The following is a 27,056-nucleotide window of genomic DNA, read 5'->3' on the forward strand; positions in this document are numbered from 1 at the left end:
TTTCCAGAAAGAACAAAATTGAAAAGCCACGATTTTAAATATAATACCCCATAATGAACAACGAAGGGAAAGAAAAGATCACGCGCACTCCGAAAGGCCTACACACTACAAATACATTCTCGTTGTGTCTCTTTCTTTGTTTAAATAATAATCTATTATGTAGCGAAAGATAATGCAAACATATGTCGAGATGGTTTATAGAATTCAATATCGAGCTTCAATCTCAATATATGTTGCCAATTGCAGTGTAACGAGCTCTTTTATCTTTATTTGTTGATTTTCCTTCTATATCTGTTTAAAAAAATAAAAAAGAAACTTGTTTCCACCTTCAACGATGCAGAACTTGTTTGTGACAAGTATAAGATTACTTTTCATATCTAAACTGTGATAACTAACTAAATGGAACAAGTGTTCTTTACTGTTCGAGAATTGAGTTCTTGTATTTGACAACAATCAATCAATTGAGGCTGAGATTTATTTGACCATTTGCTTTAGCAGTGTCCATGTGACCAAAAACTAATGGTACCTAAACATGAATTATGAATGTAGTATTCAAATAGAAGATCAGCTTTGTAAAATTAACTACCAAGAAATATTTATCTTTCCATCGAGAAATATTTATTTTAAATAATATAGTTATGATGGATTTTGCCACTCTTCGAAACTGGCTGCCTCGTGCAAATACACGTGTTACACGTAAGATAGAATGAAGTACGACTCTGGTTGTAGGATGTACAAAGTTAGAATGAGGAGAAGTTTTGAAAATCGTATAGAATAAGTACTTCATACTGGTGTGCCTGAAATATTGTGGCTCCACTTTTAGTGACTTTTCATCTCAAATTGGAATTATTTAATTTTGCCTTTAGTGGCCTTTTCGTGTCATTGTCTTGGCAACACTGTGCTCCTCCTACAGTCCTATCCCTGTATTGCAATAGGAAGTGATCGATGAAGTATTTCCTCTTTCAATATTGAGACCCTTAGTTTAAAAGTTTCCCGTAGTTTCAAAACGAGCAAACCCAACTCACTTGTTGTATGGAATGCGTAGTTATTTCTGTGTATTTAGGAGTAACCAATTCTGGTTTGTTTACCGCATCTCACCATCAACAATTCTCCACTTTATCAGAAACAAAGAGTGATGTTAGCTGAAAAGAGAAAAAAACGAAAACAAACACCTATGAGAAAAATGGGCGAGCGAACAATCCGATAGGAAACATATAGGGACCACATACAAAACGCATACACTACGCATCTACACATAAACAAACACACACATAAAAAAAAAGAGAGAGAGAGAGATCAAAAGGGCCAAATTGATACGTAGAACAGAGAATGTAGTAGTAGAGAATGCTTGTAGTTGCAAGAAACAATTGGAATGGATAGACTATAATTCAAATAAACGGGGACGCCAATAGATTTTAATTTATTTCCCCTTTGCACCAGGTAACCCAAGCTTTCGACAAAATTAAAATTTAAGGGTAGCGATGTCACCATCTAGTTAACAAGTAAAAAAAGAGCTTTGGAAACTAGAGAACGTTGCGTCGTCACATATTTGTTCCTGATAGGATTAGGTAAACAAGCGTAAAGTGTCGAAAAAGGTTAACTGATGTCTTAGTTCATTTTTAATTATTTTTTAATTTGAATTGCAATGTATTGGTTTTCTATGTTATAAAATATTTAATCCTCAACTGGTATAGTGAATTTTTAGTGCATAGTTAGTGACATGAGGTCCATGAGACCCCTTACTAGTTATTAAATATAAAAAAGGAGCACAATTACATTTGAAAGACAAACTTGTTTTAATTATACCTTGTAGCAATAGGATATAACACACCGTAGATATAGTAAAGAAATATAGCAATGTGCATGGATATAATGTGTTCAAACCAGTCTGGTATAAGTTTTCTAATGTAAATAAAGATAGCCTTATATATGGCTACACTAACACTGATATGCAAATTATAATAAACGAACGCCTCAAAATTATTGTCAATGGAAGGCAAAACATTTACAAATTACTCTTACCCGTTATACTATATATTTGGAATATTGATGTTAAAATTTTTAATTGTTTAGCACTATAATCAAATTGCAATTTTGTTTTCTTTCTATAATAGTACGAAAACAATCTTAATGAGCTAATACGTTTTATGACTTATATATGCAGTGACGTAACTATGAGGCGGGGTAAACGGGGCTTGTGCGCCGGGAGCTGGATTAGAGGGCGCAAAAGCTGGGCAAATATTTATTTTCACTATAAGGCAAGGAAAGGAGTTTTAGCAAACTAAAGATCATTAAAAAAAATACCTCAGAAACTTAACAGGACAACGACTCATCACCTTAGGATCATATCCATAGATCATACGTTAACCCCAAAGCTATCTTTTGAGGACATTGTAAACATTTTTGCAGCCAAAAGAGCTCTCAAAGTTAAATTTTAGTTCAAGCTTTTACATCGATTTAAAAGATTTGAAAAATGTCCGAGTATAATACTCGGGACAACACTTTGTTTGTCATAATTACATATTCTATTCTAAAGCAACAGACTGTTGATTCATTCTACACGTACGAAAATCACGAATATAATTCCCAAAACATTGTGACTTGCAGGTAATATAATAAGACTCTAAGAATATGTCAAAGATGCTACTTTCAGATTATTTGGCAATCAAATGCTTATTAGTTGGTGTTATATCCTGTGCTAAAAATTAAATTATATACTACGATTTTGAAATCAAGCTTTACCACTTGAAGAAAAATGGAATAAGAGGTGTGGTTGGGAAGCGATTTAGTTTGTTTACTCAGGGGGCACTAAGGCGAGTTCCTCCCCGAGCGACAACTAATGTAGTTGCGTCTCTGTCTATGCTAAGATTGTGTACTTTGCATGCACTTCCGGTCTACCGTCCAAGTAAACAGATACCTAGACTTTACATCCTTCACTATAATGAGGGAAATCCTTAAACTGAAAGTTTGCATGGGATCTCCTCGGATTGTTCGTTTTTTCTTCTCTGTCTACAACTAGAAAGGCAAATCAACAATTTAATTCCTATATTCAGCTCTAAAAAGGAACTATTCTTAACATATTTACTTTACCGTCTTGAGATGCCTTCTGAAAAAATAAGGGGGATATGTGTTTCCCTCATAACACTCAAGTACATTTGTATTAGGACCTACTCAGTAGAGGGATTTCTCTCACAAGTACGTGTAACTAGTACATGGGTACTAGGTCAACACGAAATAGTCGTACTCCATAACCTCTCTTTGGACGTGTTTTAACCAACACCCTTAACATGTAAGGTCTGCTCACGATGTAATGGTAGTGCTTCGCAAGAAATCAGTCTAACTGTGAATGTACTGTTAGGAAGTAACTAGTCTTTCGCGATTCTAGTGTAACCTTCTCTAGCTTCGGAAAGGTGGCAATACCTTCATAAACTTAAATCGACCGTAGTAAAGCCTGGGTTAATTCAGAGGAAATGCTGTGAGCTTGTTCATCGTCGTGGACTCCACATGCATGTATGTGGATATATATTTGCATATTACGCACACTGAAGGTCAAAGAAGTATCCTGTGAAGTGACTTATGATAGCTTACTGCGCAATGTCAGAAATATTCCTTGAATTCGTTTCCCGGAACACTATCATGAGAGTTTAGAATATCGTCATACGTTTGTACTTTTAAAGTAGTTTTACTAATTTGAGAATAGTCAAACAGGACATGGTGCTAAGTCAAGGCAATGAAGGTGGTTAGTTGAGTTTAAAATTTTAAAAATTCTGGCCAGGAAATTGCTAATATTAACTCGTTCTTTCAGATAGCTCTCAGTCATAAGTCGTGTTATTTCTTCTTCTACCGGTACGTCGTGGAGATTGGGTTAATTCGTTTTGCATCCGGCCAAGTGAATGCTTGAACATTTAGAATCGAATAATGCCTCTACACTGCAAGTTGCTTAGAGAATAACTAGTAGGGTGGAGCGAAAAATTCAAATTTTAGAGTATCGAGTTCTAATAGGGCTCACAAGTTGAGTATTGGCATGCTAATCAATGGGAAAATAACATAAATAATCACGCTTTGGATCTTTAGTTCTCGCAAACGGCCTATTTTTTTTTTTTAAAAAAAAAAGAATGTAATCGTGTTTTTCCTGCCGTTGTTAAAATTCTATAAGGATAAGCATTCATGTGCATTCACCCCAGCTTTACTACGGCAGATCACGATTGCATCCGCACTTATATCTTATTGAAACCGAAGCTGGGCACACAGATCAATAAAATATAAGTACCGTAAAATAGAAATGTGTAAATTATTAACTTTAACACAAATATTAACGAACGAGAATTACCCTACAATATAAATCACAAAACCTGGTTAAATTGTGCGTAAAATATAATATTACTAAATTATGAAATACACAATTAAAATGACACTAAAAGATAACAAGCAACTTTTGTTTGTAATTCTTTGATCGTTTCAACCTTTCATTTTTAATCCTATGTGATTTCCTTCATTGAAGAGGTGACTATTTAAATTTGTTAACAAATTAATGTTTCACTTACTCACAGTCGATCTTCGATTGATCATTTAATCCATCGCTGATACCACTCGGGCCCTGGCGTCGAATCCGCTGGACAAAATATCCACAAAAAGTTCCTATACTGGAGCCGGACTAAGTCTGGATCAGTGTCGATTAATTTCGAGGTCCCAATTCAGTTTTCCGCTAATAGGAGTAAGCGAGCGTCCTAGCTGGTGCTATTTGCTCCTGCTATTCGATAGTTTGAACTTAAAAGTCCATTATGAAAAATTGAGATCACAGACAAACACGAAAATGTTGGTACGTATATAAATCACTTCACTTGAGATTTTCGTACACTGTTGAGATATTGGTTCTCTACTAATGCGGAGAATATCACTAGCGATAACTATAAAACATTAACTTTTACTTATGCCAATAACGATTCAGCGTGCGAAGCTGAACCTTTTTAAGGGGAACACTTTCTCTTAAAAAGAAATACACCCCACTCGCCTTTGTGGGTACTTTTCAAAGTGACAGGCATACGCGCGTACCAAACACACACTGAGCGTTCTAGTTAGCAAACCAAGGCTTGTATATGGCCAACCAGGAAAATCCCGATTTTCACCCCTAGCGTCGGGACCAGAATTATCGTCCAATGAGCTACTGGTTATAGAAGTGCGTAGGTGAGAAGTGATTGTCCCGAAAATCAGACTCAAAGGAACTTTCACTAAGCATGTTATTATCACGTGAACAGTCCTTGTTCCTTGACCATATATGGCCGTAAAAATCGAAGTGAGGCCTACCAACACAAATGTACAAAATATCAAACTGGTGTTGAAAGTTTCAAGATTGTTCCTTTTATATACGAGGGTTGGTTAATAAAGTTCGAAATTAAGTCTGTCTTTTCCAAATGTCTTCGCCCACAGCTATGTCCAAAAGCTATCGCCCACTCTCTCCATCTTATCACTTATGCATGACAAATTTGCTCATGAGTTTGATTTCTTAAATTTTCCATGCCATACTCTGGAAGTTGAAAGATGCGTCAAACTTGTCACAGAGTTTGGAATAAAAGTGTGCGGAGAAGAAAAGGAATATGGCTCCATGAGAGCAACCTTGTTCTCAAGACTCACAATGCCAAAATTTCATTTAACAAGACTGCATTTTAAGACAACGTCCTTGACTAAATTGATATAATTTAGCACACCCTAATTGGTAGGATAGTTGGATAGAGTGTGGGTGGAACTGGAGTTGCAACCACCTCCTCGTGGTGAGTTATAAGCCATTTCATGAAAAAAAGTTGACAAATGGGCGAAGAGCTGCAAAAACGATATAAAAATAAAATATATAAAATCACTCACATAACGAATTATTAACAAACATGACCTCACACAAATAAAAATAAAGTACTTCTACAAGTGAGAAAAAGTAATTTGTATATTTCTTGCGTAAAGGTAACTTTTGGAGCATTTGTCTTTTTATAAATTTTAGGCCGTTTGCGCGAACTGAAGATCGGCAGTGTAATTTTTCTGATTATTTTGATTAGCATGCGAATACGCAACTTGTGAGCCCTATAAGAATTCGATACTCAAAAATTTGAATTTTCGCTTTACCCTAATAACTGTTTTACGCCATGGTCGTTTCATGTATTACATTTTCGTTATGGATGGCAAAACCGAATAACACTCTTTTTTATAAATTGCTCTATGTTCTTCATATTTTATAAATATTTCATTAATAATATAATGTCACAGCAGTGTTTCTGTCGCTTACCAAAATCGACTAATATTGTTTAACACATTGAATGTGTATGACAGGTGAAACACGCGGCGTATTTCGCCCACGACTTGTCTATCATTCCTGATACACAACGAACGTTTCTTTTTATCGCCACAATTTATGCAATAAATCATGAAGATATATTCAGAAATTTTTAATAGACACTTGTTTTGCAGCTTGAGATTGTCCCTAATATCAACTTGACGATAACAGTAAAATTTATACAAAAGTACTCTGGAGATCAATGCGTTAAAGATGACTTTTGACTGGACTGACCGGATGACTTTTGACTGGAAGGTTGAATGCAAGAACTATCTAACAAGGAGAAAACAAACTTTGGTAAAAGAACTTTGGGGCCATTTTTTGCAAGGTGATAGTGCACATTAAAAGTGTTCATATTACAAAGTGGGAGAGCGCAACGACCTAATATAGCATAGGAAAAGCGTCTTAAAGTTTTCGACTCGCCGCATACACCGTATGTCGTACGTTGCGCAAAATTTACAAAGTGACGGCGTCGCAGAATTAGTAGCATCTGTGACTCACGTGCCAAGGGTCACGGGTTGGATTCCCGCTGGAGTCAACTTCTTTTTCTTAAGCCAATAAAGTAGCCACTTCTAGCAAGAAGTAAAATGTTAATTCACCATATGTTTATAATTTTAAAACAATAGAAATATTCAAATCAGTTCTAAAATCTTTCAATGTTTCATGTTAACTAGCAACGAAATGTAATCTACTTCATAAATATATTGATATTACGAGTTATATTATGGTTAGCACAGTTGTGTAAAAATGTTGTTGACGCTTCGCGTCTACATCTGTTGACAGTGTGTGTATTACAAACACTGGCGCAAATGGCATTGGGGATGAGGGGGACATGTCCCCTCTAACCTTTGAACTGAGGGACAGTCTCCCCAATAATGTGTTTTTGGGGAGAAATGTGATAATGTGTGTCCCTTGCCACAAAAGAAAATTAGATGAAATTGATATTCCCCCAGAATAAGTCTCAAATCTGCCTGCCTCCCAAAGTTCAAGACAACTCTGCTCCCCTGAAACTACACAGCATTGTTTTTCAACTTCATAAATATTCTGAACATCGCTTTAAAAACTACGGGAATGGTCTTACTCGTCCTGCCCCTAATGTTGGGGACAGATTTTCGCCGCTTATTACAAGGGGAATAAGGGAAAAATCTCCTTTGGTTATAGTAACATCCTGTATTACCAAAGAGGATTTCCTTCTCATCCCCCTTGTAATTCTTACACTGTCAATAGATGTAGACAGGAAGCGTCAATAATACTATTTTACACAACGACTGACGTAACCATAAAATAACTCGTAATATCAATATATTTACGAAATAGATTACATTTCGTTGCTAGTTAACATGGAACATTAAAAGATTTTAAAACTGATTTGAATATTTCTACTGTTTTATTTATTATTGACATATGGTGAATTAACATTTTGCTTGTAGCTAAAAGTGGCTATTTTATTAGTTAAAGAAAACAGTTGACTCTATCTGGAACCGAACCCGTGACCCTTGGCACGTGAGTCACAGATGCTACTAATTCTGACACGCCGTCACTTGATAAATTTTCGCAACGGACGACATATGCAGCGAGTCGAAAACTTAAGAACGCTTTTCCTTTGTTATATTAGGCCATTGCGCACTCCCAGTTTGTAAAATGAACACTTTAAATGTGCACTATCTCTTTACAAAACATGGTCCCGAAGTTCATTTACTAAAGTTTGCTTTCTCCTTGTAAGTTTACTTTTAGTTTTTTTTTTTTTTGTTTTTTTTTTTTTGTTTTTTGTTTCAGAGTTACCTGTTTCTTGTTCTAACTTTACAATGAACAATGTATGTGGATACCTCGTTTGTATTATAATACTGAATATAATCATCGGATCCACATCATTCTTGCACACAATGTAGAATGGTCTTTTCCTACTGGAACATGGGAAATCTCTAATTCAATTTAAAAAATAGACCTCCTGGTTCTTGCATCCAACCATTCAATTATAGTCCAACTGAAATTTAGTGCAAGAAGAAATGAAATGAAGTGAAATCTTTCAGTTTAACGGCCAACGATTATGCCTGTTTGGCTGAGGAAGACGGACGATTAAAGCTGATAACGGAAGAATTGGTGGAATGATAATATAGGAGAAAACGAGAGGAAGCCCCGAAAACACTCACAGACACGATGTTGCCCACCACAAACTAATTTGGCCGGTGATTGAACCAGGGACCAGAGGTAAGCATGCTACCACTGAACCACCTTGCCCCAAATTTAGAGCAACAGGTCCATATATTTTAAGTTTATGTTATAACTTCAATACACTATAAATACAAATTGTTTTTTCTTTCTTGTTCATGCCGTATTTATGACTCGTATCTTACATTTACAGAGCGATCGATAGAGCACAACATAAGAGAGGCATTGTTCGTTGTTTCTCAGGCAACAGTAGGATTGTCAGAACAAACGAGAATCGATCCCCAATAGAATGATACTTCTTTCCTTATACGTTAAAGTGAATAGTTCGTTGTTAAGTGTAAATTTTTCTAACCTTCTAAATGTAGTAAAAATTAATTTCCAGTCCTCACATTTTTCTAGTCATAAAAGAAGAACGTATGACCACGACTATGTATGTGTCTGTATAAATTATTACATAAAGATGTGTTCTTAGTTGATATTGCATACTAACATAGTATAATGTTGCCGTTGAGGGTATGCTTTTGTGCAATATCTTCACTCTTTTTTCAGTTATCATAAGCTGTGTGAAAGACAAAATTCATGGTGATTGGAACGAAGCGGTCGGTGTCAAATATAGAAGTAGGAGGGGAGAAAATAAAACAGGTTACTAGTTTTCGATGCCTGCGTAATATTATTACTGATGAATATGAAGTGTAAACGTGAAATAAAAGCAAGGATAGAAATATCGAAAGAAGTCTTTAAGAGGAAGAAAAGTCTCTTTTGTGGGACCTTGAATTAAGAATTGAGAAAAAAGTCAATAAAATGCTTCGTGTGGAGTAATGATCTATATGGGTCAGAAACACGGATATTATGCAAAAATGATGTAAAGCGATTGGAAGCTTTCTAAATATAGGTGTGGAGAAGAATGAAGAGAATTAGTTGTGAAGAGTGAAAACGAATAAGACAGCGTTAGAAACGATGGAGGAAAAGAGAAAAAAATAGATATTATTGAAAAGAAGAAGAGACACTTGTTGGAACAAAGTAATACATTTCTCCAAATGATCTTTCAGTTTCAAAGCCCTACTTTGTATGAAGCGGCATATTGATTAAAAAATAAGGTTCCACATGGAAAAGACCTTATAGTATCCGAAGAAAAATGACTGTCTATCAACAATTGCTTCCTTGTTAGAACAAAATAATATGTCAAGGGAATATAGCGGACGACGAAGGGGTAAAATAGGCTTTGTGAAACAATGTTTTCTTGACTTTCTGGGTAAGACTACTAGAATCTAATACTCAAACAACTTGTTTATGATGTCTCTTCGATTTACCTTCGCAGCAGCACGAAGTTTAGCACCAGAATTCTCTTATATATATTCCACTCTCAATATGGGCACAAACTAGTTAATCAGTGTGGATTTCACCCTTGCCACCCCAGAAACTGACTGCATAAGTTTATTAGTAGTAAACTTTACACGGTCATATTTGAATGTTCCATTGTTTACTGTCAGCTTTAGTCTCTAAACCACGATGATACACGGTATTTACATGGTCACAAGATTATTGTAAAAGTAGTTCTCATTGGATTCAAACAGAACCAACGCTGCAAATACACGTTCATCTCGATCCTGTTTCTGGATAGCGATTAGCATCTTTTATTTATTCAAGTTATCATATCAAATTTCTAATACCAAGGAATGCAAGAATTAAGCAATACAACCTTCAACCATATACTACGAAAGTTTCATACATATAGCACAAATTTTCCCCAATAGTCCCAAAACTTTATTGATCACGTCTCCTACATTCTTTTGGACATGTTTCCGGATTGCTGTTCATTTGTTGTTTGCATTAAACAAAGTTTGAATTAATTTATATTTACCCTTTTATTTTTGTTTCGTTTTATTACAAAAAAAAGTAATTATTTGTTTCCTAATTGGTTATTATTTACTCATACAATTTAGAATTAATTAATTTTCCAAATAGGAAAATAGTTTCAAATAATATTTTGTGATCAGATTAGTATATAATAATTGAAAACCGAATTATTTTAATCAAAGCACAGTACACAATGTAAAATTATATTTGCTTTTTCCGTGAGTTGATGATCTTATTTTATAAAATGTAAATAATAGCATAAAATATTTTGATTGAAAGATTATATAAAATTGGTTATACAGTTTACTAATCTTCAATTACAAAATTTTATCCGCGTCGATTATTTCAGTATTCAATATAAATGTGTTTCTCAATTACCCACTTTAATTGTTTTACTATTATTTTGCTTTAAAATCCAATTAGGGAAATTAAGACTAATAATAAAGGCTAAATGCGGTTAGTTATCCAATTAAGTATTTGATCAATGCAAGACTGGAAGGAAATAATACAGGTAGGTGCTCCTTGCAAACCTCACTCAAATGTAGTCTCAAGGCATAAGTTTGCCTTCAACCTCACTTTCCCTCACCCATATGCCTTCTCATGACCGATTAACCTCATTCGCTCTCACCCTTACCACCCCTCTACCTCAAGGGAGAAATTTACTATCACCCTTACGCTCCCTCACCATCCATCAACTTCACTCACTCTCACTCTAACAGTACTTCACCGTCCCTCGGCCTCACTTTCCCTCACCTTCATGCTTCCACACTACCCTCCTCAACCTCAAGTCAGAAACATGCTATCACCCTTAGAATCCCTCACCACTCATCAAGCACGTTAATCCTCACTCTATCAGCAGCTGCCTCCTCTCGGCCTCTCTTTCCCTCACTCTCACGCCCTCATATTACCCTTCAACCTTACCCCCTAAACCTCAAGTCAGAACCTTGCTATCATCCTTATGCTCCCTCATCATTCCTCAACCTTGCTCACCCTCACTCTAACGGCAGCTCACTGTCCCTCGGCCTCACTTGCCTTCACCCCCAATTCCCCACACTACCCATCAATCTTACTCCTCCTCAATCTCACATCCCATCAACCTCAAGCCAGAACCTTGCTATCATTCTTACGCTCCCTCACCACCCCTCAACCTCGCTCACCCTCACTCTAACAGCAGCTCACTGTCCCTCGATCTCACTTGCCCTCACCCTCACATTCCACACTACCTTTCAATCTCACTTCCTCTTACCCTTACGCCCCTCAACCTTAAGTAAGAAATTTGCTATTGCCCTAATGCTCCCTCACCACCCCTCAAACTCACTCAGCTTCACTTTAATCACCTCACCGTCATTTCTCTCACCCTCAAGCTCCCCACAGTACCCTTCAACCTTGCTCTTTCTTAATCTCACACCCCCCGAACCCCAAATCAGAAAAAAACTATCAGTCTTACTCTCCCTCACCACCCCTCAACCTCGCTCACCCTTACTCTAATAGCACTTCACTGTCACTCGGCCTCACTTTCTCTCACCTCACGCTCCCTTCCTACTTTTCAACCTCACTCCCCTCAATCTCACGCCACTTCAAACCTCTCAACTTTAGGTATTGAATTTGAGCAGGACTGTGGTTTAGACACCTTCATGAGCCAATCATGAAAGCCATGTTCCTGCCATGAGGACTACAGTGTGTAACGTAGGAGTAGAATTTTACAATCAGAGCTCAGACAAAGGGAGATGTTTGAGAAAAAAGGGACAGAGGAGATAAATGGATAAATGAAACAGATTTTGGTTAGGTACGATTACTCATGGACACGCAAGTAGTGTATCAGCAAAGCTTTCGGTTACGGATGTTTTCCTGTCACTACGACTTTGTAAACGCTAGGTTTGATATATTCTCCTTGTTCCCTCTGTGTTGTATACTGAGAATGCGAACTTACACTCGAGGGTCCCACAAGTTGTCGCTAAAACCTGATTGACACATACCACATCTGATAGAGCATCATGATAAATGAAAATGTGCAAAATTTAAGGTGCTATGGACCAGAGAAATAAAAGCTACTGGGCTTAAAAATTTGAATATCCAAAAAATTATACCATAGAATTATGTACGTTTAAAATAAATATCTTGAAAACCGTTAAAGCAATCAAAACAAAAGTTACACAATATAATGAGAATAAAATGCCCTATCGAAAACCATAAACAATGTTGCCATAGGTGAAGCAGTGCTGCCAACTTAGCATAAAATATTTTGTTTGAAATAGCACCATATGCAAGTGTACAGAGATTTAAAATGCACTATTATCACTAAACAAAACACTGAAGTGTAGTGATACAGTGTTCCACACAATTGGAACTATGTGTGCTGAAAATGTACAATGGAGAAGTCTGATACGTGGCAACAGATGATAATAAAGGAATCTGGGTCTCGTACTATGAATTTAGTTTAAATGCACAACACAGATAGTATAACATAGCAAAATGTCAAAAGTGCCACAAAATATTGATCCATTTAAAAAACTAAATTGAGTGATGAAATTTTTACATCCTGTATCAGCTCCGAATCTATATAGAAGTGTAAAGTGGGATGCGAATCACTATGAAAGAGAAAGATTACAATGAAATGCAAGGTGAAAAGTACAACAAAAACATGTCCGAGGCGAGATTGGAACCCGCGATCCCTAATATGTCAGTTGTCCAGCTTCTAGACCACACGGCTATCCTGGCCGACTAGAAACGAAATGAGGTAGTAACAAAAGAGTTATATTTCCAATGTGTACATGGTAATATTACAGTGTACAAACATAATCATATGGTATGTACGAGAGAAAGTAAAAGAATATGTCACTTAACACCAAAGACAGAAACCAAGAAAGTACTTTTCCAAATATTGATAAGATAACCAGTTTAAAGAATTAGAAAACCCATGTTCGTTTCCTCGCGTGTATCATTTTGTTTTCATGACTGCTTATTCATCGGGGCTACAGACCTATAACGCAAAATCCTCACTTGTTTCTAATGGATACTTTTTTACCCTTTATTGTCACCTATCAGACTTCTCTATTGTACATTTTCAGCACATGTAGCTTCAATTATGTACAACACTATATCACTACATTTCACTGTTATGTTTAGTGATAATAGTGCATTTTAAATCGTACATAAATAGCTAATAGTACATAAATAGATAAAACCGGATTCATCTATCATAATGTGTGCTTTAAAAAATTAAATTGAAATAACTTAATAGTTTAGAAACTTTCATGCTTGGGAATAAAGCACAACTCATTACAAATTTTAACACCGTGTATTAAGACAACTTATGTATTTAATGAACTTCTTAAAGTAAGAAACGAAATAATAGCAACTTTTTATTTAAGAAATTTTTGATATCATACCACAACCTCTTATGACTCGAAATGGTTTTAATTACAAAAGTTTACTAAATTGTAATGACACAGAAACATAACTCTTATGTTTATTTAACATTGTAAATGGATGTAATATTCACTGGTTAATTTAGTTTTAATGATTTCCTAACATTTATTTTTCACTTTTAGATTTTAATTCAAACTCCCGGAGTTAACTCACCCTACCCTAATAGAACTACCATTTTTTTGGAATTTGGGTGCTTCCTGGTTGTAGCGAAGAGTTCAACTCAGAATTTTTAATGATATTTTTTATTTTGTTATTTTTATAGGAAAACTTTTATAACTGTATTGTGATGTTTTGTTAGCTGTTTTTATTTCTTTAAATAAATAGCAGGATTGTTGCTTTTTTATTTTATAACAGTTAAAATATTTTTTTAAAAAAAATATATATATGTTTAAATTTTGTTTACTTTACAATATTTATCTTTAAAAATTCAAATCTGACTAAAGAAAGCCTTTAGTTTAATAATTCGTGTTGCAGTTTCCGTAACATACTCGTATCAGACATATTTATTTCATTTATCTGATAAAAACAATTATAATTGACGAAACTATAACATGGATTACTAATATAAGTACGTTTCTATCAGATTTATTTATTTATTATTTGGAAAGTGTAGAGTTTTTTTGAAGTGCTGGACGGAATGGAACAAATTTTGCAGTTCTGTGCAGAGGGTAATTCTTTGCTATTATAGAGCTGCCGTGCATTTAAATATGACTCAAAGCGAGACGTTCAGCATATTACAAGCCATAAGTATGTTTGCCGTTTTAAAAATTTAATATAGTTTAACTTCTTTCTTCCCTTTTTTCTATCTTTTATTTTTATTTTTTAATTTTTTGTATGAGTATTATAAACGCATTATTAATAAAGATATTTACTTTCTTTTTACTCAGTGGGTATGCTTACTATGAAGAGTATTATAAACGAGGAGGTTACATCTGTCCATCACATATATTTTATGCCAGACCAAAGAGAGCTAAAAATACATATGGTGAGTGGAAGATCATCGTCAATCTACCGAAACACCCTCATGAGCATAAAGACCCAGCGGCCAAGGGACACTCATATCCGCTGGAGAAAGTTACACAAACCCAGAGGATAGAGCAATGCATGTACGTATACTTTTCTAAATTGGAAATGAACAGTTTGTGCTAATTTCACTCACTATTACTCAGGTATTTATATGAAGCGTTTAGAGCACAAGGAAATCAACTCCAAATATAAAGTTCATACGGTGTGTTGAAGTACATGGAAATATTAACCCCTTGAATCCCAACCCTATAGATATAGTGCAGAACCTCATGACCATGCTAAGTGGAGACCATCAGGTAACAAATAGTACAAAAAGTCATCAACTACATTAGTTACTAATACCACAATTGTTTTAAAATTATTGAAATTCTCATTTGGATGTCCTATAGTCTTGCGGTTAGAGTGTTGGACTAATGCCTGCATGGTTCACAAGAACAAAAACACACGTCTCATAAATAGCCGAGGTTCGTACTCTCAACAACAGATGGCATAACGATCGTGTTTTCCTCATTGCTTGTAAAGATTTCGTGCTCTAGACTTCGGTTCTCTCCAACCAGAATCATTCGTACGTTTTCGTGGTCATTACCATGCAAGAATATTTCCTCCTCAGCTGTTGGAACCAGCTATGTACAGCGGTGGACACTTCTAAATGGTGCACCTTAGCCGTAAATCTCCATATGGCTGTACCATTTAGAAGTGTCCACCGCTGTACAAGCCGTACATAGCGGTAGGGAAGAATGCAGGCTGGATTATGTACAGGCCATACATAGTGGTAGTCCAGCGGTTGCCACTGTTTTTCCATTACAATATAACATCTGGACGTGTACATTTTAAGACATAGTATGAGCTTCAGAAATCTTATATGTTCGGAATATGTCTAAAGCCAACAAATGTGGACTTGATTCGCTTGTGCACTGAACGCGTCATGTTTTTGTAATTAATTAATCATTAATATGTATTATTTCTCCTTGAATCGTATTGAAATATTTCTCTCGATCTTAGGCCTCAGAGTCTAATGTTTTCCATGCCTCAAATCTAATTACTCAAACACTGTTGTTCAAGACTTACGGGTTCTTTTGAATATTCGATCTAAATATGTTATTGGAACAATTGTTCCATCATTGGGAACGCATATTCAAATAATTCTAGCACCACTGCTCTCTACCAGATCGAGAAGTAAAACTTGTTGCCAATAAAATATATCAAAGAATCAGAGAAGTGTAGCAAAATGCAAGTGTTTAGTATTTGTATATTATTAAGTAAATAATCATAGGACGCCTTATGCAGAGTCTTTAGACATATGATTAGCGCCATACTAAGGTTTGACTAACGCATGGTTATCAGAAGTGTATTCACAAACTCTGACTAACACGTAGTACTTGCCTAAGTTAATCACATCCGACTAATTAATTTAGAGCAGAAGGTACTCCGGTTTAACCACGGTATAGCCACAATAAACTTACATTATGAGAACACAAAGACAATTAATTACTTGTCTTTCTTCCCTTTCATCTCATCTGTTGAGTTAACTATAAAGCAGCTATTAAGCCAAATCCTTTACAATAGCAAAACTGTTTCTTAAAGAGAACAGTAAGAGATCAGTAGAAAATTTACAGTTTTCTGAGAGATACATATAAAATGATCGATAAATTATCTTCCCTCATAATTACAACATAAGCCATCTATTGTCGCTAATATTAATTTGACTTCTATTATTTCCCTCAGTAAATACATCCCTCAGAAATGAATACACCATCATAAGTTGATTTCGTAACTATTTATAAGTTGTTGTGATGTCAAACCGCAAAGAAAATATTACGAATTTCGTATTTCAAGTATTTTCGTTTTTTCAGCCTAAGGTATGCACACGCCTAGATTTCTGTAGTTGCTAAATTTATTTTTCTCACTCGAAATATTGGAGTTATATTAGTTAATCATACCCAAATCAACTTATCAGCTGAGCTCCAAGCAGACTGAATTCCAAAAAGTACACCCTTCTTAGTACAGAGATAATATAACGGTAACTAATCGTGTGACTAACGCTTGATTAACGAATTCTCTCTCAATACCGCCAAGAGACTTTCTGAGGGTCAACAGATTTCTTTTCTCTTTCCTATTTTCTGAAATTTTCCTTCTAAAACACCGACTGAAACCTTCCTCTCCTTAGACCAACATAGCTTATTTAACTATTGTTTGACAACAGTAGAGTGTAAACAGCTAGTCATAACGTTGATGGAAACAGCAAAAACTAAAATATCATTCAATGTTGGCACGTACATTTTGTTGAGAGAGAGAGAGGCAGAGGAAGCGATGCACATCAGAGCGACACTTTAGATGTTTAAGTTATATTTTATCGAGCGTATATTTCTTTAAGAGAGCAGAGAGAATGAAACACAACAGAGCTACACCTTGATACTTGCGTTGTACAAGTATTTTATCACATGTGCCAAGAGAAATAAATAAATATTGTGGCAATAGTTGAGGACAAGAAATACAAAACATAAAGGATGTTTATATAAATTACTGTCATACAAAATATGGTTTCGAAAGTGCAGTAGAAATTGGGGTACTACTATATAGGAGGAATAGACAGTTGAGTAACCACAAAAAGATGAAACTTTGTAGGCACGTTCCTTTGATATATGAAACATTTTTTCAGTGAATAAACAGTATTACGATTTATAAAGTTTTTTATGCTTTATTTCTAATTGTCATTTTCTTTATTGTCTTAATTTAAATAGCTGCTTAAACTTGAAGACTAATGTAAATTTTTTAGAATCTATTGAACTATGTTATATAGAAAATAAAGCAAAATCTGTAGGAGTAGAGCATAACTCTATAATGGTATGAAGATTCGCCTGTAGGATCGCAAGTTTTCTTAGAAAATATCATGCAGAAATACCGGTAATAGATTCCAGAATTTTACACACAAAAATGTAGTCAAAAAATGAGACTTCTGTAATAACAATTCTTAATGAAGGCATACGTATAAGCTATAAAGCTTTGTGTGATATGCCACATTACATTAACATCATTAGCGTCAATACGATGCTACACATTAATGCAAAACACTTGTCTCAGACGTTTGTCGTTAGCTCGTAGAAACTGAATCCAGTATGGTTTCATATGTTAACATTTTCGAAGAACTCTTCATGTTATGAGTTTGGAAACACCGAGTTGAAGAAAGTTCTCAAGAGATGTTGGTTTTCTTGAAATTTTCAGTCATACTTCCCAAATCTGTCTCATCCATACCTTTGATTCTGAAAGCCTTTCATTGTTTATACCATTTTACAAATTTAGTATGTTTAAATTTCTTTTGTAGACAGACTTATTGCTATGTAGGGTATCCTTAAACTACATGTTGAATTTCTGATGTACTGCACTGTGAACTTTAAAACACAGATGCCTTCTCTGTCTAGATGGACTCTTTTAGAAAATATAAATGCATAGCAACATTGGCATATACTAATGTTGCAGAAGATCTCTGACATATTTTAATAACGATTTCAATATTTGCCGAACATAATACAACAAATGTTGGATAAAAGTATTGGCAACACTCCTCCATGTAAAGTCCATGAGTCAGACAGCCATAGATGATCATAGAAACTTTGACGAGCAAATGTGGTAAAGGAGAAAGTTTGGTCATGTCCAATACAATATTCCAATGTCTTGAATTAGAGTTGTTAATTTCTACCATCCTAATCAGAGTTGAAGGGCCCTAACGAAATGTTAACTAGGGTGGAACAACGTAACTGGATCAACATTGAAGTGACACATATTCGCAGGAGACAGGGTTATTTCCAGGTACTCCGTGAGCCATATTTTGAGCACAAAGTATTATATCGAACTGTACAATGAGCGAAATTGTTATAGGAAGGCATTGATTATATTTAGGAAGACTCCAAACTAAGAACCACACTATTGAAATTCTTTCTTCCTTACTGGAAGTGAATCGGCGGCCTTAAACTGTGTGAGTCGATACTGAACTAGGCATATGCCTCAAGTCTCTTTATCACATAACATTCTTGGGTTCCACAGAATTGTAGCTGCGAGAGCTCATGTGGTTTGGATTCATCATTAATCAGTATTTCCTGTCCCATATAGCCTGCTAAAAGGGGCGTTAAACTGAAAATAAACTCAACTCAACTCAAGAAATTGCAACTTTGTGAAATCCGCGACGAATCACAGAGATATAACCTTATTTAATGCGGAACTTGATGCAGTAATACGAGAGAGGTTAGGTGATAGCTTCTCTGATCGGAATATGACTATGAGCAAACCTAGAGCGCGATTTTTGAACCATGCTTGGAGTGGCAATCCAATAAATGGAACCATACTGGATTATCTTTTCCAAAGATAATGTCCTTTTTAATGTGGTAGCGTCAAGGATATATATTTTTTGTTCTATATGCCACCTATGGAGTAATATTTCATCATTCTGTTCGTTCTCCTTTCGCAAGCTGTTATGTTAATTACAACTTTCCTGTAAACAAAACCATCCATTATCGAGATTGGTACAATTTACTTCTACAAACTCTTCGAAATTACCTTAGTTCGTATCCCTTATAACAACATCAGCCACTAATGACTAAAATTCCAACATTCACAAATGTTTCACTATCAACCACTTCATACATTATTTAAAAATAAGATAATAAGGTATTCAGTTGTGATTCAATGTCTCCACACTTTGTTCGATTATTCTTAATTAACACTTTGTCCGAAACCTTACAAACCCTAACAAAAACCTCTCAATCTTTCGAACTTTCGAATTTGTTTTTCTCCATGATCATAAGATTTTTTTTTCTCTTCTATCGCCTTTTAGAAGCTGGTATGATCACTGTCATCTGTAATTCTTTTTTTAAAAGATGAAATTCTGTGGATCAATTATATTACAATTGGCTGTAGCTTTACTGAAAACATGCTCTTCTATCGAAATGTATATACATAGTATGATACTTTGCCATTTCGAAGTTAACAAAAAGCGTTGTGTATGAATTCATCCATTTTTATGTGATTATTTGTATCATATGATAATGTCGTGTAGATAATTCTCAATTAATTAGAAGAAATCCCTGTATAACAATAACACATATTTTACATGATGTAATGTATATCTGATGAAAATATACATTGTTAAATAAGTAATCATAAAATATTAGATGAATTTCAATATAGCAAATGAATTACTTTGATTAGAATTGACTATTCAATTTTGATATCAGCTGTTTTGCTATTTTTAATAAATAACAGTTGTCAGAAGATGAGTTATTTCATATTGGCTCATGTATAACTTTGGAGCGTGCTTTTACAATCTGAGAAATATCAGAGAGCAATATTAGAACAGAGTAAGGAAGAAGATTAGGTAGCAGAATGGAAAAAGCAAATGCTCTGCTTTGTGCACGTAGTCGCAAAACTAAGTTGCGCGCATGCATGCAAAACCATCAACTACACTATCGACATTCTTACTTGCTTACCATTGCTGTATTTTATCATCATCACCTTACCTGGTAACTCCTCCACTTCGCATTTATTGTTGTGAAAACTAGCAAATTGTGATATCACAAGTTGTTCACTAAAGTTAAAAGCATTATTAATCTCCTTTTGTATTCTTTTTCTAGATACCCAAATGCTCCTTGTAGTTACGTGGACAAAGCTTTGCGTCCACGATGCATCCAAAAATATAACTTCGTCAGAATGTTGGCCTATACGTACGAAGAAGGATTTCACATTGATAGTTTTAAGTTACCAGTGGCGTGCTCCTGTCACTTAACCAAGAACGTTTTAATCCCAGGTCCTCCTCATCATCATCACCATCATCTTCCTCCACCTCCACACCATCACGTACATCATCATCAAGAGGTCCACCATGCTTTACCTGTTCCAGTTCCTCATAAACCTCCTCCAGTTGTAGGAACTAAGGGGCATGCTGTGATTCATACGTTTAATCCTCATGCGTTACCATTTGCACCAGAGCTGAATACCGAACACCGTCGAGCACTGCCTGATCGACCCAAGAGGCCACCTACGTCTTCATCTACGCCTTCAGCTCATCATGGAACGTCGTCTTCAACTTCCAAACCTTCAGGGCATATTGTTGTTACACCAAAGCCACGGAAAAAGTAAAAAAAAAATGAAAGTTTGTGTTGCTAAAAATTTTAGTGATAAATTTCAAAAACAGGTTTGCCTGATAAGGAAAGACTCAATACGTTCTGCAGCACTTTAAAGAGCTGTGCTTTAGTTCATCTCATTAATTCAATATGGACAGCATTGCTTGCACGAGCAAATGGGAAACGTAATAAAACATCTTTCAAAGAAAAAAAGCGCCATAGCTGTTTACGAAGTGAAAGTATTTTTGTTTCCTTTGATATTATGGCCTTAAAAGGTGTACTGCTAATATTTCACTGTTATAGATATTACATCAAGAATGTTAAGATACCAAGTAGTGCATATATCGGTAAGAGACACCATGTATGGATCGAAACAACGTACGTTACCGCGAAGTTACTTTCCGACCAACATGTGTAAAATACTTTGTATCATAAATGTTTCTTTCTTTGTGAAATTAGAAACAAGAGGACTAACATTTATAACTTTGTAGAACTTGTGCTGTTCAGCTCTTTATGCTCGTTTATGTATATATGTGTGTGTGCATGAAAAGAGACAGAACATGCTTTTAATAAGCTGATTAATATCAATAATGAGACTCTTATGATCATTACATATTTGAGTGTAAATGTATGAATTAACATTCTTTTAAATTTCATATAATAACTGTTATATTGTATTATAATTTTTGTTTCTACTGTACATAAAAGTATATCTTTTCGTGATAATACATAGTCTTTTCAAACTACTGCGCATTGTAAAATACAAGAACGTGTAATCACTAGCTATACATTAAATTCTATTCGGCGTCGGCTTTGTGGACATCTATATTAAACTGGTACTAATTCAGAAAATGATATAAATTTCATAAAGAAAGACAATGCACAGGTATAGCGTAACGTTTTAGAACTATGGAAGTAAATTGCCACACCAATCTTGCTTCACTAGCAAATAATTCTCGTGTGTCTGAAAGGTATTTTCATGCCTGATAAAGATGACACAATAGTATCTAAACGTTACATCATACGTAGTTTTATTTTGTCAAGTGTGTGTATATTTGTTCACAATTAATATATCAATATGGTAGAATAAGAACGGATCTTTTAAGAAAATCCATAATGTATTGAGAGAAATCATTTTCAGGAAAGATCTAAATTTTGAAAGGGTAAAGATTTTGTGTGACTTATGAAATAAATTTATGATTCTTAATTTTTCATGCAACTAACTAACTTTTCTATTGTCTCAGAGATCCCATAGACAAATAATGCCTTTTGATAGTGAAAGCTGAATTCGAATATTTTATCTAAAAGTCTCTCAGGTAACGCTAGTGTGGAATCAATTGCAGAATAATTGCAATCAGTCAGTTTGAAAAGTTCTAGGTTTAAAATGACCGTTCCCTTTGGATAATCTAACTTCAATGAATTTGAATAAAGAATATAAATCGTTTAAAATAAGATAGATTTTTCGGAAATGTAAAGATAAATTATTAGATAATAAAAACTAAGATCAGTTTCATTAAGGGCAAGTCATGGATGGCCCTAGGGATAGGTGGATTTGTTGCTCTACACTCTCTCTACCGCATCATTTAAGGTTTCGCGATTCGACCATCTTTGCCCACATGTTACTCCAAGTTCCATTTTTAGTGAGTCTGGGTGAATGTTAGCACGGCAAAGGAGCAAGGGTAGGGTGAGAAGGATATCCCGTACAGAAAGTTTCCGTCTTTGGTAGTATGGTATTAAGTAATAAATCGATTACATTCATTGAGATGTTATTCATCAAGTAAGAACCTCAAGTAATGGTTTACTGAGGGTTTGTGCTCAATTATGCAATTTAGTTGTAGAGATACCAAACATTTTCTATATAATTGAATTTCAGATATTATCGTACAACGACAGAGCTTTTTAACCATATCTTGCACATTCCAGTAAATAACCAGTTTTGCCCTATAGCATAGTGTCCTGTCGTTTATGTATTACGTGTTTTCATGTGATAGTTCGTCTGTCTCAAACCAATGCAAAAATTCAGTTTGCAATACCTTCATATATTTCGCAATATTATTGTATGCATAATAAATAATGAGGCTAAAATTACCCTCTTTGCAAATTGCACATCGCACCATGATGCTAATATCAATGTAGTTTACCACACTATGGTTGAATTGTAGTACGTCAGCCACTTCCGTACCCACTGGCGAACGATGCAGAAGAATTTGAAAATTGGCTTTCATTGGTGAATGTAACATGGCTACAAAATAGTAGCTTCTTGCAGCTCGCGACTGTGCCCCATTTTGTTTTTCGCAGCATCGCTGGTGGCCTTGCAGCAGAATCCTTGTTTCGATGATTGACGGTCCACTGCCGCACTAAGGAAGTACCGCGAATGGTTCATATCGACATGTCAACTTCAACTAAGATTTAGTTGATAGAGTTGAATGGGTGAGTCTTTTCAATTATGGTGTCTGCATTTTTCAGTAGTTGTGTTGATCGATTGACACAATCTTGAATGTATGCATGGCTTTCCGTTCCATTCAAACGGTTTATAATCGTTTTAACAGTTGCTAACGGCATATTTAAGACTGCAAGGTTAGTGTGTTAACCACAGTCATAATTTCTAATTATACTATCTTGAGTAAACTTCTTTCTGCTGCTCAGAACCATGTCGGAATGACGTAGTGCAATTTACTGTACCGCATGTTTGCACTTCTAGTGCCACCTATGTTATGTGCATCGTCTATTGGCATACGTTCGATGTTTCCATACTGGGCCAAGTGTTTCCCCACAGACGTCTGTTTACTAATGTCATAGTAATGTATTGGCATTCCAATTTGCTTAATTACTTTCATTCTTTAAAATGTCGTTCTTATACCTATTTCACTTCTCATATAATCATTCAGTATCTATAAAATGTGTTAGGAATAAAACATATACTTCATCCAAATGGGGTTGGCTACACTATAGACTGTAGATCCATCCAGTCTTCCTTTCATAGCCAAGAGTTTATGTGATGCTAGCTTTATCCGAATAAATTGCAGTATACCAGTTTCTGAGCTTTACTTGTGATATGTCCACATATATTATATACTCAAGTCCGTATTTATGCACAAATGTCAGGATCCCAGCCGAAGCTTACAAAAAATCAAGATTGAAATAGCATAAGAGGAAAGACACTCTGTCCACGAGAGAGAAATTTAAATTAAATCTGTACTGAAAACATTGTCCGTACCAAGGTGCGAGCTAGTTTTCTTGTTTCGACGCTACTGGCATAGAAAGAGCTGAGGTATTGCTTATTTGCTGCCAACGTAAAACATCAAGTCTTTTCATTTTGTTAATTTTTGTTTACACATAAATGAATACGAGCAAATTCGGGGGACATAAAGTTTTCTTAGCCCCAGGGACGAGTAAGTGCTATTATTAATGACCTCGGAAACCAAAAAATTAAGTACGGTCCGGAGTACAGTTAATACACTTGGAAAGTTCTAGCGTCCCATATCATCTTCGGAGCATAGTGTTGGATATGACTTTATAATTCATTATAAATATAAGCCTTTTTAATCTCCTTTTATTTTATCTGAACTGATCTATTTGTGATTACTCAATAATGCCATAGTCTCTGAACTGTTACAGCTATATGATGTTTTTGTACATTTTTGTATCATAGTTCTAATAATGTATATTTTAGAATTTTTGTGAATTATACGAACTACATTTGATGTATTTAACTAATAATAAACATTGTGTGAATCTAACTAAACTCTTTTTATTTGATATTTTTTAAAAGAAAATGCACTTATTAACAATTAAATGTGTTTGAATTGCTAAAAAATTCTCAGATAATTTTAACTAATATAATTAATTATAATGAAGATTCCTACTCATGTACTTCTTACCTTTTTTTCTGTTTTTATGAATACGAAGCAGATGGGTAAGAAATAAAATATTCTAAGCAAACGAAAGGAATTTGCACGTAAGGGTCTGATATAATATAACAGAAAGAAGTAATTATAAGCTAGTAGCAAACTCAGTTCATAGAATAAGCACTGCAACACAGTTTGTCCGAACCTGAACTGTGAGTGTTTCGACGAAAAAATATAGCCATAATTCAGTCTCAAAACTAGATCATAGTACACGTTTGTTTAAATTCATCGTAATGCTGTTTTTTTCTACATGTTAATCAGGGTCACTCATATAAAACTAGCACATTAATTTATTCGAACATAAGTGACACTAATAACAAGAATATGTCTGCAAATGAAAAGTACCTTCGGAGGATTTTTAACGTTTATAGCAACTGCAGAATTTGTTCACATTTCTGCTGAAGACGGAGCTGAAAACGTCGTTTCATGTCCCTGACTGATTTCTGCTATGTTGTCAATGTTACTGACCTCGTGTGTAAAATTCTTAGTCAAATTGTCTAGTGTTTATGGACATTTGGTGTGTACACTGCATTTTAAGTAAGTCTAAATGATGAGGTGAATGATGTTGGTGGACACTGATTTTTGGCAACAAGACCACTTCTCAAAAAAACAGGAAATCAGCTCCAGGAACTCCCTTGAAATATGACATGAGTTCCTTCTTTATTATGTGGATAGCGTACACATCCCCAGTGCGGAGCAGCCGCGTTCGATTCCCGGCGGGAGCTTATGTCATTCGTATTCCTCGTTAGATGTAAGTTCACGTTTCACGTAACCTCGATTTTGAAACATAACTAAACTCCAATCAATGTAATGAAACATGGAGTCTCGTTTAGTACTGTCTTCACTCAGGTCCGTACCATCCAGCTACTCAACGAATTCCATGAACATGTGTACCACGTACAGATATGGTTCACCAAAATTTGGTTTCTAATTAATGATCAGGGATTTCAGAACAGTGCGTTAATTTCAACTGTGTTTGTACCTGTGCTTATGAATTGAAAAAGCTACCAGATAATATAGCCTTTTCTGTGAATCATGCAATGTGTAGTGTTCTAGGATTTCCCATGATGAGCTCCTGTAACCAATGGCATTGCTTCATATATTTATTTTCTCGTCCGAGCAACTATTCAAATCATAAATGTTTTAACTGTAATTTCTTTTGAGCTCTTTCACACATTGAGTACAAGTATCGAGTCTATTTGCGACAGATGGTTCAATTATTTACCAGGTGATCACTTCGTTGAGCCTTGCCGTCATCAGTCATACTTGCAGTGAATATCGACTATACTAGCTCCTTTTGTTCCTAAGAGATTCATTCAATTATTTTCAATTAATGCCAGTATCGTATTTATCGTATTTCTTTGAGAGAATCGGCGAATCCAAAATTTTCTCAGATATAGTTGTGTGTAGTTGCGATTGATTTCGCAATCCACTAGTTATTTATAAGGAAGAATCGATGTCTTAGCGCGTACTGCAACTATATAACGTCTAACGCAGTCATTTCCAACTCGCCGAATTTGACTGTACGAGCAGATTTTTGTGGTCAGATTCAGGAGAAAGAGAACATGTTGAGCAAAAAAGGGGAGGAATGAAGAAAGTGGAATGCTTTGAAAGAAGGTTGGCAGTGTTTTCTTAGTCATGACTCCACCAGTATTGTATCTGCAAAGTTATCGACTACCCCTTGTTTCCTTATCACCACTGTCTTCCATCAATAATAGGTTTCCTGAAATCTTCTTACTGTATGTAAAGGGGGGCTAACTGAGAATTTGAACAGCAAACTATGACGTTACAGCGGACTATCCAATTGGAAACGAGAAGTCTAACGCAGCTGGTGGGAACAGCTGCCAATCTCGATGAGTACAAGCACTGTCTAGTGACAAGTGACCTCGATGTACAAGTGGTTGACACGCGATAAAATTCCCACAGTCGCGGTTCAATTTGAAACTAAATCGGACGATTGTATTGTACTCAAGTGCGAATTAATAAGTATAGAAATGTGTTAGTCGTCTATGAATCAACGTGTGTTTATTTGTTTACTCTTGTCCGCAGAATGATAAAAGTACAAGAAAGCAAAAGCATAGTTGTGAGTGGAACCTTTGATATTATTTTCTTAATGTGTTACGTCATAAGAATTGCATTAATTCCACCGAAAATAATTATATGAGACAACTAAAGGTATCTTGATGTCAGTTCTCTCGAAATATTTAGTCTGTTGGAGTGTCATTTACTAATTGA

The 27,056-nt window shown here is 35.2% G+C and overlaps 1 protein-coding gene across 1 annotated transcript in view; it reads left to right on the forward strand.

Annotated features, from left to right (window-relative positions):
• LOC145661925 (uncharacterized) overlaps positions 1-24,632 on the forward strand; it is a 160,524-nt gene extending 135,892 nt beyond the window's left edge. The window contains exons 7-8 of the mRNA XM_081727274.1: positions 14,662-14,880; positions 20,425-24,632. Of these exons, the coding sequence (XP_081583400.1) occupies positions 14,662-14,880; positions 20,425-20,929 (724 nt within the window). The 3' untranslated portion in view covers positions 20,930-24,632. The remainder of the gene's footprint in view (positions 1-14,661; positions 14,881-20,424) is intronic.
• The last annotated feature ends 2,424 nt before the right edge of the window (positions 24,633-27,056 follow it).

This window comes from Thermobia domestica, chromosome 10, assembly GCF_964235325.1.
Source record: "Thermobia domestica chromosome 10, izTheDome1.hap1.1, whole genome shotgun sequence".
Taxonomy (NCBI): domain Eukaryota; kingdom Metazoa; phylum Arthropoda; class Insecta; order Zygentoma; family Lepismatidae; genus Thermobia; species Thermobia domestica.